The 20,599-nt window shown below is 32.4% G+C and overlaps 1 protein-coding gene across 1 annotated transcript in view; it reads right to left on the bottom strand.

Annotated features, from left to right (window-relative positions):
- Positions 1–20,599, bottom strand: part of LOC128238333 (sushi, von Willebrand factor type A, EGF and pentraxin domain-containing protein 1-like) — a 49,261-nt gene that overhangs the window by 18,414 nt on the left and 10,248 nt on the right. Inside the window, exons 2-9 of the mRNA XM_052954155.1 lie at positions 20,281–20,428; positions 19,738–19,895; positions 15,182–15,358; positions 7,259–7,435; positions 3,881–4,025; positions 3,190–3,356; positions 2,199–2,346; positions 1,661–1,827 (exon numbers count right to left, since the gene is read on the bottom strand). Of these exons, the coding sequence (XP_052810115.1) occupies positions 1,661–1,827; positions 2,199–2,346; positions 3,190–3,356; positions 3,881–4,025; positions 7,259–7,435; positions 15,182–15,358; positions 19,738–19,895; positions 20,281–20,428 (1,287 nt within the window). The remainder of the gene's footprint in view (positions 1–1,660; positions 1,828–2,198; positions 2,347–3,189; positions 3,357–3,880; positions 4,026–7,258; positions 7,436–15,181; positions 15,359–19,737; positions 19,896–20,280; positions 20,429–20,599) is intronic.

Raw genomic sequence — 20,599 nt, 5'->3', positions numbered from 1 at the left:
GATAACGAGTATATAACAATCAATAGCATTACGAGTGCACCTTTATATTATACTTAATTGCTTAATCGCAACTTTTTACGTAGTACAAATTTAAATACCTTCAGGGGCTTTAACAAATTGTATCTTGACACATTTTGCTATCACTTGAATATATTGATTTGCTTAATTTATGTTTTTGCATTACCACCAAACGACAGCAGATGTTTTCATTTGAAATACAGTCTAGCTAATTACCATTCAATATTAATAACGTAATTAATGGTAGTTTTTTTAGTAAACGTAAGCGCCGCCTGATGTATGTTCATAGGGATTTGTTGAATAAAATGTATGGATGGAATTACAAGTAAAGTGTTAAATAAACATGTTAAGATAATTTAAGTTTCGTAATTCAGGTTTAATATATTTTTCTTAATTCAAATGTGTATATATCTCAATAGAATTACTAACGCTACGTTTAATGTACCTGATCAGTATGTATCTATTCATAATTTGTTATCAAATGAAAACTTGCTTCTGAATGACTTTGGGAGCTGTTCGAGAGATTCCGTCGCCAAAACCATTACTTAAAAATTTAACAAGCCAAAATTTTACAAGCCAAGACATGTGTATGTATACCATTCAATTTGTAGTATGGTTTGACCTTTGACCTTCTGACATCGGTCTTGCAATCGACATGCCAACTTCTCGTGGGGAATATGCAATATTTTGATATTAACCTTTGCTGATTAGACAATGATTTTATTAGGTTTTTAGTATTTTTCCTATTTAAATGCATTTCAGAATTGATATCTCGTCGTACTCATTAAATATGTCCAAACTATCAAAAGTTAAGTCTAAAATTAGTTCTTATCTCGTAGAAAGACGCCTATTTAAATGTAAACGTTGATTTTTGCCTTATTGAGCTTGGTATGGTCTAAAATTAGTTCTTATCTCGTAGAAAGACGCCTATTTAAAAGTAAACGTTGATGTTTTGCAGCCATCTTGGACGCCTTATTGAGCTTGGTATGATCTAGTTTTTTATAAGAACATTAATGCGTACTGTTTGAAGATAATAATGTGACTTCTGAACAAATGTCAAACCCACTGCACAAAATTAAAAGAAAAAAGTTTTTTTGTACGATTTGGAGGCAATCAATAAGACTACAAGCATTCTATAACTAAGACTCTTAGTTCTTGATGTGATTAAAAAATCTTATTTCTAAACATATTGCTATTGGCATCGTGAATATGTTGCTTTATATGCAATTATTTTGATCTCTGAAAGGTCATTATGTTTCTTTAGGATTTAACTATTGAAGGTTTGCATTGTTATAACAAAATACACATTTCCTTTTATTGTTAACTTTATCTCCTAAATAATGATATACATTCTCGATTGTACCTGGTGTGCTGTACCTAAATTTTTGGTTATATTTGTACGCTTTGTATGCTTGATTTATGAATGAAGAATACTATTAGATTATGCATGTTTCTATTGTACTTTCCAGAAATGGAGAAGTAAAAGATACTACATGTAACTCCGACATCTTCAGTGTGTTTGCAGTTCTGGTGTTTCATGGGTTGAACATGTATATGCTTGATTGATGTATGTATTATTATATCATATTATGCATTTTTCTATTGTACTCTTTGGAACTGATAAATAAAAGATGGTATATACTGCATGTTACTCCGACATCTTCATTATGTGAGCAGTCGTGATATCCCCATCTATTAATCATACACAAGTCGATCACAATCTCGTCTCCTTGACAAGAAACATCGTCCAGCATAATCTGACCACTACCTGCACCAAAATAGGCCACCTTAGGAGCAACAACATTGTCCCTGGAAGTGAACAAGACAAACAAATACATATTTCTAGACAAAAAAACAACATTGTTTTTCTGATTATTGACCCTTTCCACTCATGATAAATGTTACTCATTAAGATAACTTGTTTTTGATATCTAAAAAATGAACTTTTATAAATCTCTCTCTACAAATGCTCCAAGCATAAAGACAACAACCTGATTCCGATTTCTGGATTGAAATTAATGCAGATGTCTTTCTCACTCTTTTATGTGTGTATCATATACTGCCAATAAACATCGTTTTCTAAATTAGTGATTAAAGCGAAGGAAAACGTTTTTCATGAACAAGAAATTCTTTAACATTTTTTTGTTTTAATCATTTACATATTTGGCAAGATAACTTACGTAGCATATCCAAGCTGTCGACATACGACCTTGGCAAAGTTTATGTCTGTACCATCATCACAGATCGTACCCCATGTTCCACTGTGAAAGACTTCTAAACGACCCTCTGATTGCGTTGAGCCGTTACGCAGTCTGATAGCACTTGGTCCTAAAACATTTCGAATTTCAATTTAAGGCTTTTAAAATGTCAACTTTCAATTGCAAAAAGCTTCCGCAAGTTTTTCCGCCTGCCGTGATCTAGTCAAATAGAACTGATGACGATAGTAGAATGTGAACATTTTCAATACGGTAAAGTTTCCATTAAAATTGGATGTGGTTTTAAGTTATTTATCTATTTAAATTCATTTCAGAAGTGATATATCGTCGGAATCACTAAATGTGTTCGAAATATAAAAAGATGTCTAAATATAATCGTATATCGTAAAGAAGACGCCTATTAGAAAGAAAACATTCATTTTGTTTAATTTTGGCAGCCATCTTGGACGGCTTATTGTGGTTGGTATGGTCAAAATGCTTTGCAATAACATTGATGCATGCTTTTAATGTTAACAAAAAACTACCATGATTTCTAACTAAATGGCAAAGCCAATAAACACATCTGAAATACATTTAACAGTTTAGTACATTTTTGAGGCCATTATTAGGATTACATACATTCCATAAATAAGATTACTAGGTCATGATGTTTTCATAAATCATAGTTTTCCAAAGATCATGTTTTCGTTATTGTGAATATCTTATGATAAACATGCGATTATTTTGATATCTTAATAGTCATCAAAATTCCTTAAGAATTTTATGTTTATGACTTGCATTGTTACATGAAACATTCGCATTGCCTTTTTCTTTTAAAATCGATGTTCATTATACTTTCTGTTTTGTATCTAGTTGCTGTATTATGTATGTGCAATGTTTATGTCTAATTTACGTATAAATTGCTATATCATAATTATACATTTTTCTATTGTAGGTGATATAAGGTGATATATACTGCATGTAACTCCGACATCTTCATTATGTCCGCAGTTGTGATTGTCCCACGTCCTAAACATACACAAGTCGATCAAAGTCTCGTATCCTTGGCAAGTAACATCGCTCAGCCAAATTTGCCCACTACCTGCACCGAAATAGGCACTCGAACGTACCGTCGAATTTTCCCTGCAATTGAACAATATTTATATGAAATACTACAGAAACAAGCAAAGTAGTCGAAAGTTTAAACATAAACCCCGTTTAATGGCACAGGGTCAACGCCAAAGACATAGAACACAAAAACAAACAATCACAAACCATAAACATGGAACAACAGAACTCCATAAGCAACACAGTACATATATACTTTATAAAAACTAGGAGTGTTTATTAAGGATTGTTAGGTACCGAACGGTCAGTAAAATGTAAATATACTGGGGGTTTAACAAATACATATTTGTATTTCAGATATGCATTTTTTTATTGACTCTTTCCACTCATGATATTTGCAACTGAATACACGAAATTGTCTTTCTTACTTTTTTCATTTGTGTATTCTATGCCGCCAAGACATTTGGAACTTTTTACAAGAATCTGTGATTAACGTGAAGAAGAAATGGCTTAACAGCAAATGCCTGATCAAGAAATAATTCAATATTTTATTGTCCTGATTATTTATCTATTTAGCAATAAAACCCACGCATACTTACGGATATCCTAGCTGTCGACACACGGCCTTGGCAAAGTTTGTGTCAATACCATCGCCACAGACCGTACCCCATGTTCCATTGTGAAGTACTTCAACACGACCCTCTAATTGCGTTGTACCATTACGTAGTCTTATAGCACTTGAACCTAAAGAAGACATTTTGATTGTAAATTCTAATGTTACTTTTTAAATATCAACATTCCATGGTGAACAGGTTTCTTATGGCAAAACGCAGGCCGTTTTGTAGTCGAATAGAAGTCGTGTCGATAGTGCCTGAAATTGTTAAGATTGAACTCAAGCATGGATATGGCAATTTGAAAAAAACAACATGATAGGACTCGCAGCCATTCTGCCAACAGAATAAAAAAAATACTAGACATGCTGCAATGAGACCAGGTGTTCAATTTGGGCTTTTAGAAGGTTTTGGCAAATTGAACGAGTGATGAATATGCACACAAAAGGACAATGGTAGCACTATGCCCTTAGGGCTCTCATTCTTGTGCCTTAAGGAAATCATACATTATTAGACACTCCCAAATGCGACCAGGTTTTCAATTTGCGCTATAAAAGGTTTGTGCAAGTTGAACAAGAGCTTTGCAAGGCCAACTTCACGCTTTCTAGGTTGTATATATTAAGAATAGATCGTTGTCAAATCTTCAACAATGCTTTTTATTGGCATTGTACTTTGACTAAGAATGAAAGTGGTAGCAACCTGATGGCTGTTCATTATGGGGATTTCAAAAAAGCGAAATACAATCAAATGTAACCAATTTGCCCCAATGCATAGCCGACTTACAGCCCGTAGCAGCAAAATACATGGATTTTTTTACCCATGACCATTAAGTGTGACATTTACCTTTGACCTACTGCCATGAGTCAAACACACTACGCTCCGACTTCCTGTGGTAAACATTTGTTCTAAGTATTTTTAAAATACCCTAACCCTTGAACATGTTACAGCCCGCCAAAACCAAAATACAAGGAAATTTGGCCAACGACTCTTTAGTGTGGTTTTGACCTTTGACCTACTGACATCTGTCTTGCACGTGACACGGTGGCTTCTCGAGGAGAATACTTTTGATTTATAATCAACCATTGCATGGCCAAGTTTCTGCACGGACACAACACATATTATTGCGAAACACCCGTCCAAACGCTCGCACAAATGCCAACATACCCCCCAAAAACTAGATTGACCTACGGCGTTGGTAATATGTTATTACTTTTTTAATATCTTGAACATGACATTATCTAAAACAAGATTTAGAACTGCCCACCGGCGCAATCAATACGGGAAAGTTTCCATTTGTATTGTAATACACTAGTTTATAAGGGCCATCTTGACATAATGTTGGCTTTGAGATTCTATGTAGCTTTAAGTATTTAGTGGATATGTTTTAACCAATAAATTTGTTTATATGCATTTCTGAATTGATATCTATTATCTCTTAATGTGTCCAAATCATCAAAAACAGTCCAAAATTAGTTCTTGTAGAAAACACGCCTATTTGAAAGCTAACGTTCATTTTGTTTAATTTTTATGGTCATCTTCGAAGCCATATTGAGATTCGTATGGTCAAACTGCATTAGAATTACGTTAATGTAAATTTGTTTAATGTTAACCATTACTGTATAATAATATGATTTCTGAGCAAAAATAAATCTGAAAAAAATTCATACTTTCGGTACATTTTGCGGCCATCTTATTTTTTGAGTTTTTTCTCATTCAAAATAATATTGGAACCCTTAAAGAAAACTGCAATTCTGATTTGTTGTGATACTCGAATCGAACAGATTGTCTACCTGAATTATGTTTTGTTTAATCCATCAAACGATTAAAAGCTATGGCTGTTTTATATTTTTGTAATAAATCATGCATATAAATGATATGGGCGAAATATTTCAAAAATGACATAACTCCGTTAAATTTAAGAAGATTTCCAAAAATTTATTTAGTTAAAAGTTTCAATTTAAAACAGAACACTTAAAGTGTTGCACAATCATTTTTTAAAACAATATCATTAAGATGATTTCTGAAAAACAATCAAAGCAAATGCCAAGTGATATGAACTTTAACATGTGACAAATATTTAAACATCATTTTGAGTAAACATGAGATGTAATAATATCTTTATATACAATTACAAATGTCTTATACTCAACATGGATGACTAACGACCACTTGTCTATGTTTATGCCCATATTTGTCCGAATATTGTACATTCGAATCCATTGGCGGCCATTTTGAGCACCCCTTGAATGCTTCGCGTTACCCAAGAGCCGAACGAGGCCATCAATCGGGGCTAGAAAATTATGATTTTTTTGCAGAGCTATGCAAAAAAAACTTTTTTTTCGTGGTGATAAAACAGTTATTTATAGAAACATAAGAACTCGATTTCAATTATTCAAAAAAATTGTTTCATAAAAGGTCAAAATAATCAGGGAGGGAGGGAGGGAGGGAGGGAGGAAGGAAGGAAGGAAGGAAGGAAGGAAGGAAGGAAGGAAGGAAGGAAGGAAGGAAGGAAGGAAGGAAGGAAGGAAGGAAGGAAGGAAGGAAGGAAGGAAGGAAGGAAGGAAGGAAGGAAGGAAGGAAGGAAGGAAGGAAGGAAGGAAGGAAGGAAGGAAGGAAGGAAGGAAGGAAGGAAGGAAGGAAGGAAGGAAGGAAGGAAGGAAGGAAGGAAGGAAGGAAGGAAGGAAGGAAGGAAGGAAGGAAGGAAGGAAGGAAGGAAGGAAGGAAGGAAGGAAGGAAGGAAGGAAGGAAGGAAGGCATTACAAGAAGATCAAGCAGCACATAATACAAAAGTGTTAATATTTGGCTTGTAAATCACACAGTGATTCAAATATTTCGCAATTAGCAGACCTTATATAACGCCTCCTAGTGAGCCGAGACTCATGTCCACCATGGAAAAAATGATAAGTATAAATTGCATTAAAATAGTTCATGATGATACTAGTAACCTCATATCATTATGTTATTATTAGCAAATCACATATACGGAAAGAAAGTATATCTAAAATATTTATGTAAACGATATGCATTGCCATAGGTTACACATCGTTTCAATGATCATATAACACAACAAAAAGACGACGACAAGGATGTCAGACGAATTCAAATGATTTGTTTACTACATAAAACTACTGAATGCGAATGTTTCGACTTGGGTTAACAATTGTTCTGCGAGAATGGTGGGCCTATGATAAATTACAGGTAGATGTAAGGATATTATGTGTTAAATTGACTATTATAATTTAAAAACGTTTTTTTTCATGTTTACATATGAAACTGAAAGCAGTGTTTTGAGCATTAAATACGATTAACAATGAAAATGGTTTCCATAAACCAGAAGCCAAATATTTATACCTAATACCCACATACCTCGAGTGCAAGTTGGTGAAATACCATCCAATTGGCCGTCAGCTTGACATGTTCTTACTAAACTGCCATTAGTATGGACGTGGCCTCTTGCACATGAGTACGATACGGTTATGTTGTAAACAATCGTATCCCGATTATCCTTGACCGCGCCATCTACGTTCGGTACAGAGCAGGTTACTGTGATAACAAACATTAACACTTTTATTGCAACTTTGTACTTACACTTCAAATCAATTAAGGTCTTAATCAGATAGTATGTCGACAACATTGTTTTCTTATTTTGTTATTTTTTTTAGTTTGATTTATGTTTATACATTTACACCACTCGACAACAGAAAGTCTCATTTAAATTACAATTGAGCTTATTTATTACATCATTCAATTTAAATTTCGTTATTTATTTTTTTAGTCAAAAAGGCCTGTTGTATGTTCAAATGATTATGTTAAAAGAATTTCTGGATATAATTACTTGTTAAGTGTTAAATAAACGTGTTAAATTGAGTCTTTGATGTCACTATCAGTGTTTATTAATTGAAATGTGTATCAAAAGTTGTAAAATTTGCTGGTAAACATCCTTAACGCTACAAATAACATGAATGTCAAGACTAATATTAAAGCTTGTCACGATGTCATTATGCCATGTAACTCCAAAGTAATACGTTGATTGTATGTTATAAAATTATATTTGAAAAAAAACAAACATTACGTTATCCGTATGCTACCTATGTATAATTGTCTCAAAACTCAACATTGCTTCTAAAGGAAGTACCTTTATTGGAATGACATCAGGCAATATTCGGTAGTTTGCTACATAAACACATATGGTCAGACGCACTAGTATTTACTTACATATTTCTTTCTTATATTTATAGCAGCAGGTTTTACACAAACAAAGTATAATTCATCTTCCACGGCAGAAGTATTCCGACAAAGACAAGAGTTTACTTTCAGATACATTTCACTCTTAATTCTAAGTACTTTTCCTTGTATTCTACATTTATTAATCTTTAGATAATGCATTTACATAAACAATATCAAAACCTTACATATACGAACCAAATATGACGTATAATCTCTTTTCCCAATTTAATCACTGCCGTAAGCTTTACATCGTTTCTATGATTAAAAAGCATTGATTCTATTTTAAACAAAAAAGTTTCACCCCGTTCTGGGAAGACCACATTTGGTTGAAAAAAATCCATAGTAACATTAAAATCATCATAATTTTTTCCATCGAAAGTTACTTTTGTGTTCAAAATATTCATAAAATTCATCAAATGGTGTTTTGTTTGATTTATTGCAATTGGAAAATTGGAATACTTTTTTTCAGCCACATGTTTCTCCCTTCGAAATTAGTCTTATAAGTAGTTTACTGTCAGATAGATCTAACCTGTTTGCATCAGATTTGTCATTAGTAGTGGTCTTAGAGCCTGTAAATACAAACTTGATTACGAATTTTACAACTTTTAAAAAAGACCTCATCTCTATAAGAAGACAATGGGTCATATGCAAAACAACTACTACTACCACTACTACTACTACTACTACTATTACTACCACTACTACTACTACTACTACTACTACTACTACTACTACTACTACTACTACTACTACTACTACTACTACTACTACTACTACCACTACTACTACTACTACTACTACTACTACTACTACTACTACTAGTACTACTACTACTATACTACTGCTACTACTACTACTACTACTAGTACTACTACTACTACTACTACTACTACTACTACTACTACTAATACTACTACTACTACTACTACTACTACTACTACTACTACTACTACTACTACTACTACTACTACTAATACATGTACTACTACTTCAACTTCGGATATTGGATGTTGTAGCAAGACCAAATAAATTATAATATCTTGATATCTTTTTAATGGACGCAAATATTGATCAGGGATCCGTTTCATCAAGAATCTATGGAGAAATTCTGTTCTTTTCAACAGTAGCACGACATAGCTTAAACTCTCTTAATGAACCGGACAGCTTATGGGATTATCAAGCGACCATTGCCTAAAACTCGGGTATTCTAACTATAGGTACAGTTGATATTTCAATATTTGAGAGAATAGAGTTAATTCCAAGGAACCTTGGCCAATGTCCTTATTGTGACATTTTTCTTTGTCCTTTCTTGAAAAGCACTAATCCAAAAACCAATACAATAGAGTATTTTACCATTAGATCTTAAATGTGGTTTTAACCGTTATATATATCTTTTCAATGTTAACAATATAACTATGATGAGGTCGGACAAAATGTCAAAGCCAATGTTCAAAATTGAAAGACATTCATCCTTTTGGTACAACTTGGAGGCCATCATTTGGACTACATACATCCTATATCTGAGACTACTAGTTCATAATAATATCGTAAATCCTACTTTCAAACATTTTGCCTTCGCTTTTGTTGATAGTTTATGTTTTACAATTATTTTGATCTCCTGGTGGTGATAAAAGTTCCTTAAGTATTTACTATTAAAAGTTTACATTGTTATATGAAACTTTCGCATTTCCTTTTATTACTTACTTACTCACCTATAATATTTAATTCATTTTCGATTATACTAACTTATTAAAAGGTTTATCTTTTTGTACGCCTTTTATGTTTGATTGATATATATTATATACTGTGTTATTTTATGCATTTTCCTAATTAATTATGGAACATTGAAAGTAATGGTGATATATACTACATGTAACTCCAACATCTTTTCCATGTCTACAGTTGTGCTGTCCCCATGGTCTATGATAGTGAAAGAAAAATTAAATTCTAAAATGGCTATGACATTTGAATACTCTAACATGACTTGAAACCATTGTACATCAAGGAAATCATATTTACTAGACACACTGCAATGTAAAGAGGTTTTCTATTAGGGCGATAAGAAGATCTGGCAATTTCAACTTATGTTGGATAAGAATGCATATGAGCAAGAGTAACGTCATACTCTATTTGCTTTTATTATTTTAAAAACTAGTGATTTGTCGAAACGCATCTATCTCTAATCCGCCTCTGAATAGTTAAAACAGTTTATCGAAGGGTTGCTGAATTAAATATAAAATGCTATTATTGATATGAAACTCATATCGCTTTATTTGAATTTTGGCAAATTGACATGTGCTTTGACTAGGAATGAAATTGTTGACAGATTGATGGTTATGCATATCAAAGATGACAAGCAGGTGACATACAAGCAAATCCTACCACTGACCCTTAAAATTTGACCTTTACTTTTTACGTATTTACATAGGTCTTCCAGGTAAAATACACGGCCAAGTTATAGCTCGGAAAAGCTAAAATACAAGGCTTTTTTTACCAATGACCGTAATGTGTAGGACCTTTGGCTTTGATCTATTGAAAAATCCCTTAATCCTCGGATATGTTACAGCCCAGACAAACCAAAGTACAAGTATTTTTTGAGCGTTCAAATAGTAAATTTAGTGTTGTATTGACCTTTGACTTACTTACTACGGTCTTGCAATCGACATGATCTTTGAAGGTACAGCCATGATACAACACTGATTCTTCCTAAATAACCACCCAACCAGACACCCACCAAAAAAAACAAACAAAAAACAAAACCACATTTTATAACCTGAGTTTTCTTTCAGACCTAGTAATATTTCAAAAATCACAAATTCAGACTAGAACTATTAATACGGTAAGGTTTCCATTTTTTTTAACAAACAACTACAAGTCACGTTTATAAAGTAATTTACGGCCACCGGCTCATAATACAAAAACATATTTACATCAATGTTGTACAATTTTATCTTTATCATTTTCATGACTATTTTAAGAATATTCTCTTTCAATTTTAATTACATTCTGCTAATTTGCTATTAAGTTTCATGTGAAAAAAATTGTAGCAAAGTTTATGAGAATTCTTAAAATAATCTCTTTTGGTCTATCAATAATTCTTTATACATGCATTTAGTAAATGATTTTGAAAGAAGACGATATAAGGTCTCAGTGCTAAATACTTGTGACTTTTCAACGCTTTATACATCTATTCCACAATATTTAGTTACAAACAAATTGACTCCTCTGATCGAAAAACCTTTTGCTAGGGGGACAACTACTTATATGTGAGTTAATGATAAAAAAGCTTTTTATTACCAATGATTGCTCAGATAAATATATTACTTGGACATGCACAGATGTCATTGAAGTATTTAATTTTATCTTCACATCATCAACTTCCTGACTTACCCATACAAAACCAAACCAAAATTTAAACAAGACCTCTCTAACCTCGGACGCTCACGTTCGCCTCCCTATGCTGTGTTAGCATACGATAACAGCTCCTGGGATATCGATAATTCGGCATGATAGTTAATTTACAACAATACTTCATAAATTTGCATGTATAGTCTAAAAAGTGGTCAACGACCACATTTCCCAAAAGGAACATCATTATTGACAAACCTATTTACGCCTAAAAATCATTTACAATATTGATTTTGAGCGCGTTCTTTCAAAGGATAATATTTAATTCCTCATATTTCGGATCAATTAAACATTTTTTATACTGGTTTCGACATAGAGTCAAATATCTTAAAGATTTAGCATTGTAAATACTTCCAAATTTACGTTAAATTCCTTGGGTCCAATTGACCGATTTGGTAGCTGGCATAGCTAACTTATTTAAGGCTTTGGACCTTGACAAGCTGGGCGTAAATATCAAGCCCATATACTTATAAAATGAATCAACAATAATTCTCATGACATCGAATGACCACTTTTCAGTGCCTCGGAGATGTCTACCGTTAAAGAATACTATAATCTCAGTTTTGTTATGTTCACTGTTATCCCGGTGCCTACACATTATGTTTTAATTGCATTCATTTGTCGCTTGGGTTGCAACGTCATCAGCGAACATTAGCGTTCGTATGTCAGATATTTCGTTTGATACAAAGATACCTGAATTGCTGTGGTCTCTTAAATATGTGCAGATGTCATATACATATATACAAGACACAAATAAGAGGACTACAAATGTCACCTTGACGCGTCCCTTTTAAACAACTGAAGCTTTGTGTGAGACCATGTTCTGACTAGCGAGGTTTCCATTCAAAGCTTTCAATGTTAAAAAACATTGCCAGTAAAACATAAGCTAATCATGAATACAGATCTGGATAATGGATATTATCAAAGTTTTTGGCGAAGTCAGCGTATAAAACATAAACTCTACCTTTGGAAGATATTTTGTATCAGTGCATTAAAAGTAAAAATATGATCAATCCTTGAATTACCAGATCGGGAGCCTGCCTGGGCCTCATCTTTTTTACCATTGTTTTCTACCCAACTGTATAGCCTACTGTTAAGTAAGAATTTTTACAGGGTAATTTTTTCAATGATATACATCGGTTTTATTAGGGTAATACGTTGAGCAAGACTTATGAATAGGGCAAATAATACTCTTAGACCATTTATAAGGAAATTGACCCGAATAAAAGACAGGATCAAATGATAAAAACGGTTATGTCAAATCATTAGTAGTTTTGAGCAAGTACACCATTTGCCCCTGGAGCTTTATCTACGGCAAGGGCGTTAATAGCTTGAAGAATTTCTTCTCCGGTAAACGGTGTATTTTATGTATCATCTTTGAATTCCCCTCGATTTCCTAACTCATTTTCTATTTCAAAACGTAACCGTGATCATTCAAATTTACATCTGCCGAAAGTTTCGAAAAGTGCTCAAACCAAGCACCAGGAGACATCTTATCGTTTAAATTGCATCTTGTAGAACCTTTTAGTACTTTCCAAAACTCATTGGGCTTACTACGAATTTTAATTAGCCAAAACCTGCCCCATGGTATTGTAATCTATTGCTAAAACGCAAGATTTAAAACAAATTTAGCCTGCTTATACGCCATTAAATCAGAATTTTTGTAAGATTGACGATATTTGCTAAGATTTCCAATCTTTATTAGTTTTATAACCTCACATAACCTACCTTAAATCTTTAAATGCATTTCAGAAGATGTGATTCGTCAATATTACTCAAAGTTTTTAAAAATAAAAAAAAATAAAGTTTAAAATTAGTTTGTACGCCGTAGAAAGACGCCTATTTGAAAGTAAACTTTCATTTTGTTTATATTTTTAACATTATTTATTTCGGTACATTTTGACAATCATAAGAATTATATACAATCTAAACCTATGCCGACAAGAACATGATACTATCATAAATCAATCATTTTGCTTCGTCAATATTTTATGTTTTATATAGGATTATTTTGATTTCACTATTAAAGGCTTACATTGTTGTATGAATCATACGCATTCCTTTTCATTTTTTTCTGTCGATATAAATGCTCGATTTTACTTTCCTTTTTTTGTATCTAAATGCTCTATCATGTATATACACAGTGCATAATTGATTATGTATATTGATTATGTATGATGACATTGTTAATTTCAATTCTAACGTGGCTTTTAAAATGTCAACATTCCATTGCGTAAAGCTTCCGCAAGACCCTCAATGTGCCGTAAGATAGTCAAACAGAAATGGTGACGATAGAACCTAAAAAATGGAAATATCGAAATTAAACTCAAGCATAACTATGACAATTTGAAAATTTAAATAGGACTCGTAACCATCGGCTAAGGGAGAACATATTGACTAGACATGCCAAATGCGGCCATGTTTGCTATTTTCACGTTAAGAAGGCAAATTAAACGAGTGATGAATAGGCATACAAATTGACAAGAGTAACACTATGCACTAGAACTCTCAACAATTGTGCCTAAAGGAAAACACATTTACTAGACACGCAAATATGTCACTAGGTTTTCAATTGCTATTGAAAGGTTTCGGCAAATTGAAGTTGTGATGAATACGCATACAGGTGGGCAACGATAAATGTTTGTTTTAATTCATTTTCTATGCTAAAAAATAATGAAACAGTTGAAACCAAACTTTTATAGACGTTCAAAAGAAACGAGAAATGTTTGAAAACCTTGATGGAGTGATATACTTTATAGAATATAAGTTTTCCTGAAAATGCTTGCAGGGTTAAAATGTGAAATCCTTACTAGTGACATTGTGCTTAATTGATTAAAAACATCGTATTTTGGTATAATTTGCATCGAGATATAATGAATGATTGCAGTGACAATCATCAAGTATAATTTTTGAAATAATTATATGGGCGTTTCAAAGGAAGCGATTTTTTTTTCACCGTTTAGTTCTCTTTTTGAATATACCTCCTACAGATGAAACACATCTTTACCCGATATACCTAGATAATTCAAATATTAGCTCTGATATTTAATTCCTACAACATATATTATTTCAGGTACAAATCTTGTTGCATGATACTCATTATTCAGACAAACTTTCGCGTTATTTTCTTCTTGAGAACGACCAATATATGAATGTTGGAAATTAAATCAATTAAATGAAATAGCACGGCTATTAAAACGTCAGTTACTGTAAAAATTATACATCGAATGTTAAAAAAACCCAACAGGCATGGTTGAAGAGATTCATATTTTATATTTCATTGTAACAGTTGTAAATACTTAAACACAAATGGTTCGAACTGTTATAAAGGGTATCAAATCATTTTATTCAATCAACAAAAAAATACACATACACATATAAAAATACAAAATACACATAACCTCTTATTACGATATGTATGTTAACCATTATCATTGACATAAGCACAACATCGTTTCAATGATCATATTACAAAACAAAAAGACGCCAAAGGAGACACACGAATTCAAATTGATAAGGTTAATAAGTTAAATACAATACTAAATGCGAATGTTTAGACTTAGGTTTCAATTATTGTACGAGAATGTTTAGTCTACGATAAATCACACAGTAGCGTAACCAGTAGGCGAATTATTAAACCTAATACTAACAAACCTCGAGTACAAGTTGGGGAAATACCGTCCAATTGGCCGTCATCCTGACATGTCCTTACTAAATCGCCATTAGTATGGATGTGACCTACTGCACATGTATACGTAACTATCGTTGTGTAAGCAATCGCTGCCCCAGAATCTTTGGAAGCGTCTTTTACGTCCGGTACAGAGCACGCCCCTGTGAAAAAAAAATACAACAAACAATAACACCTTGATTGCAACGTTGTACTTACACTTCAAATCTTACAAGGACTTTAACAGATTGCATGTTGACAACATTGTTTATGGATTTGTTTAATTTATGTGTTTGCATTAATATCATACAATCAAGCTTTCTATGATTTAATTTGAACTGCATTAATTTTATTTAAAGTTAGCACCGCCTGTTGTCTGTTTAATTTATGATGTTAAATACTATTTCTGGATGGAATTTCTTGTTTAGTGTTTAATAACATGTCAAATTTAGAACATGTTCTGTGTTTATTTATTGAAATGAGAATCAAAATTAATTGAATTTGTTTGTTAACAAACCTTAAGAGCTACAGATAACGTGAATTGCGATACAAATTTCAGAGCATGTGTTGGTGTCATTATGCCATGTTACTACATTTATTTTGTTTGATGTTATATTCGGTTGTTGTTACTCTACGTTACTTAAATTCATATTTGGAAAAACATAACACTATCAGTATGCGACGTATTTATAATTTATGTCATAATACAACATTGCTTTTGAATGACACATTTATATGGAATTCATACCGGGAGCTGTTAGGGGTCTTCCGTCGCTAAAACCATTACTTTTACATTTAATACGCCAAGTGGCGTCAGTCAGTTAATCTGATTATTGTATTCTTTGGTGTTGGTAACCATAAAAGATAGATATACGTATAGATAGATGAGTGGATGGATGGATGGGTGGATGGATGGATGGTTGGGATGGACTGATGCATAGATGGATATATTTATTTATGACATGTATACTGTACATCGCATCGCAACAACTCATGTGTTTACAATAAATTACGTCAACTTGTCTATGCAACAAAATCATAAATTATTTGTTATATAAATGAGAAGATGAAAAAGTTAAGAGGATGAACAAAAGGATGTAACCATGATTCAGTAGTATTAAATGAATCACATATATGCGAAGATATAATATATACAGCTTCGATAAAATATGCGTTTAAAAGATAATCATTGTCAAGGGGTTGACATGGTTTAAATAGTAGAAAAAACAATTTAAAATAATTTATTATAATTTTAACAGAAGTAGTTTTACCAAGTTCTGGTAAGACCGTATGTGGTAGACTTATGGCTATGTATCATTCAAATATTCGGCATGAATATTATAACCACCAAATGTATTAGTACCAATGTTTGAAAATATTAATTAAATTCATCAAGTGGTAATTGATTCTATTTATTGATTTTTTTTAAATAAAACACATTTTCAAAACTCTCATGCCTATTTATCATTAAGATTTCAATATCCATCATTCTTTCTCTATAATACACATTTTTCATTCTTCGAAAATAGTTTGATCAATAGTTTTACGGTCACTCAAATTTAACCTCTGTGCATCAGATTTCTCATAAGCAGTTGCCTTAATGCCTATAAATGGAAGCTTCCTAACTATTTTTACCATTTAAAAAAATATACTTTATCTTTATAACGAACGTACACGTCATTTCGGAATTTAAGTCGTTGATATTGTGGTAAGCCCTGTTTGCGCTGATGTTACACTTGACTTCAGAACTGGTTAAACTTTAAAAACAATGAAAGAACGATAATTTCACTGTTTCAAATAATGAAAAATCAATTTTATTTCACTGATAAATCTCTAAAAACTATCGAAAAACATTAACTACTACTGCTACTACTACTACTACTCCTACTACTACCACTCCTACTACTACTACTACTACTACTACTACTACTACTACTACTACTACTACTACTACTACTACACCTACTACTACTACTACTACTACTACTACTACTACTACTACTACTACTACTACTACTACTACTACTACTACTACTACTACTACTACTACTACTACTACTACTACTACTACTACACCTACTACTACTACTACTACTACTACTACTACTACTACTACTACTACTACTACACCTACTACTACTACTACTACTACTACTACTACTACTACTACTACTACTACTACTACTACTACTACTACTACTACTACTACTACTACTACTACTACTACTACTACTACTACTACTACTACTACTACTACACCTACTACTACTACTACTACTACTACTACTACTACTACTACTACTACTACTACTACTACTACTACTACTACTACTGCTGCTGCTGCTGCTGCTGCTGCTGCTGCTGCTGCTGCTGCTGCTGCTGCTGCTGCTGCTGCTGCTGCTGCTGCTGCTGCTGCTGCTACTACTACTACTACTACTACTACTACTACTACTACTACTACTACTACTACTACTACTACTACTACTACTACTACTACTACTACTACTACTACTACTACTACTACTACTACTACTACTACTACTAACACCACTTCTACTACTACTACTACTACTACTACTACTACTACTACTACTACTACTACTACTACTATAGTATACTTATATTAGTTGCCCAAAAAAAACCAAATGTTAATTTTTGAATACATCGGTAATAAATCGATTACCAGATATAGGTATTGTGTGTAAATATTCCAAGTAATCCAGTAAATTAAAAAAACACACTTTCCAATCGACTGAACGCTAAAAAATTGGCGTCGAAACAAAAATGCGACGGTTGAGTTATGTTGAGCTTAATGTAAAACTCTTAAATGATATCGCTTGTGACGTCACACACATACATGCTATTTGAACTCATTTTTTTTTTGCATTTTCGTGACATTTAACAGTTTTTTAAAACATAAAAGTTACTCATGGTATGTATTTAATGCAATAATACCGATTATTCACCTTTTCTCGCACTCTGGCTGAAAACCATTTTGTGGGCCTTTAGATGGTAACGACCTCAAAAAGGTGTATTAACCCTATATAATTTTTTAAGTCGAAGATATGTTCCACATAGAGTATCCCCTTTTCGTGTCATTCTTTGTAATATATTGTTTCATTATTACACTTAAATTCGGAGTTGTTCCCGATAATGACTTTTCTTATGTGTGTGAGGGTTTGTTTCTTAATAAACCTGTCCCAAATTTAAAGATGTTTTGACCTCACAAATGTTTGATATCCTTTTAATAGAGTTTACATTCAAATATGATATTACCACCTTGAGTCCTTAATTTGAGTCTTAGAATTCATGTTCGGTGTTTATTTATGAAAATAAATAGTATGTGATTGTAAGCATTCCTTGTGCTTCACTTAAAGTAAATATCAACAATTATATAAGAGATTGTCATTGTACCATTATGCCATGTAGCCCACTGTACCATTATGCCATGTAGCCCACTAGTAATTCATAAATTGCATGTAATGTTACCTCTAATTATTGTTATACACTACAGCTTGTATGATTATATTTGGAAGAAACATAACTTCTTCAGTCGAATATTTTCCTTTGTTTAAGTAATTATAGTAATACCTTTTACTCCAGTTTTATGTATGTAACAATAATTCAATACGCAAGTATTGAAAACAAATATTGATGCGAGTTTCGATATAATTTTCATTAAACAATTTATCATTGACAAAAGATTTACACCTTTTCAATTATTAAAAAGCATCGGAAGACCGTTTTTTTGTGTTTCATTAGTTCCGATGTTTCAAAATATTCATGAAATTCATCAAGTGGTGTTTTGTTTGATTTATTGGAAGTTTCATTTTCAAATCATTTTCAAAACACTCTAAGTCTAAACTATATTTCATCTTGGAGTGATGTGTAGCACTAATATGAGACAAAGCTATTTAATGTAAATGATTCAATAGTAAACTTTCATTCAATAAATAGTAATTTGGTCATGTATTCGTGCCCTTTTTAGTTTAAAAGTGATTTCGTGCATTTACTGTTATAATTTGAACCATAGATGCATTAATAAAATTTCATTTACTACTACTACTACTACTACTTCTACTACTACTACTACTACTACTACTACTACTACTACTACTACTACTACTACTACTACTACTACTACTACTACTACTACTACTACTACTACTACTATTACTACTACTACTTCCTTTTGGCCATCATCAGGTGTGCATACATTCTTTAACTAAGACCTCTAGGTCATAGGATATTATTAGAAATCATACTTTCAAACATTTTGCTTTCGCTTTTGTGAATATGTTATGTTTTATAAGAGATTATTTTGATCCTCGAGTTGTTATAAATGTTCCTTAAGTATTTACTATGTAAGGCTTGTATTTTCCCTTTTAGATTCATACACATTTTCGATTATACTGTTTTGAATCTAACTGCTAAATTATGTATGTACGCTTTTAATGCGCGTTTAATATATGTACACAACTTTTATATTATGCATTTTTCTATTTTATTATACCGGAACGGAGAATTGAAAGGTGATATTTACTACAAATAACTCCGACATCGTCTCCATGTCCACAGTAATGCTGTCCCCATGGTCTGAGCATACACAAGTCGATCACAGTCTCGTTCCCCCGACAAGTAACATTGTGCAGCCAAATCTGGCCATTACCTGCACCGAAATAGGCATTCGTCACGTTGTCCCTTTAATTAAACAAGGTTATTAAATAAATAATCATCTGATAAAATTGCATTTGCTTTCATTTTTTACCCTTTTTACTCATGATATATGAAGCTGACTTTGATATTAATAAAAACTAGTTTGCTACTGAATCAATACAAATGCTAAAAATATAAAAACTCACACTTGATTCTGATTTTTGATTGACATAAATGCTGATGTCTTTTTATTTTTTTCATTTGTGTATCCCAAACTCCTAATTGAATTTGAACCTTAACATAAATAAATGCTTAAAGCGAATACAAAATGGTTTAAAAAAACAACAATAAATATTAAATTTTATAGCTAGACAAAATTCAACAAGTTTGTTTTGTTTTTATCACTTACTGATTTAGCAAAATAACTTACGTATTATATCCGAGCTGTCGACATACGACCTTGGCAAAGTTTATGTCTGTATGATCATCACAGATTGTACCCCATGTTCCTTTGTGGAGTACTTCAACACGACCCTCATATTGCGTTTCACCGTTACGTAGTCTAATAGCATGTGCACCTTAAGAAAGAAAAAAAATGAATTTCAATCATATCGTGCCTTTGTAAATGTCAACATTCCATTGTGAAAAGCTACCGCAAGATCCTCCACTGGCCGTTTGGTAGTCGAATAAAACTGGTGTTAATAGTTTCTGCTGCAAAATGGAAATAAAATTTGAGTATAGCTATGACA

This window comes from Mya arenaria, chromosome 6 (assembly GCF_026914265.1).
Source record: "Mya arenaria isolate MELC-2E11 chromosome 6, ASM2691426v1".
In the NCBI taxonomy this organism is placed as follows: Eukaryota; Metazoa; Mollusca; class Bivalvia; order Myida; family Myidae; genus Mya; species Mya arenaria.
This window is presented reverse-complemented; position numbering and strand designations above follow the sequence as displayed.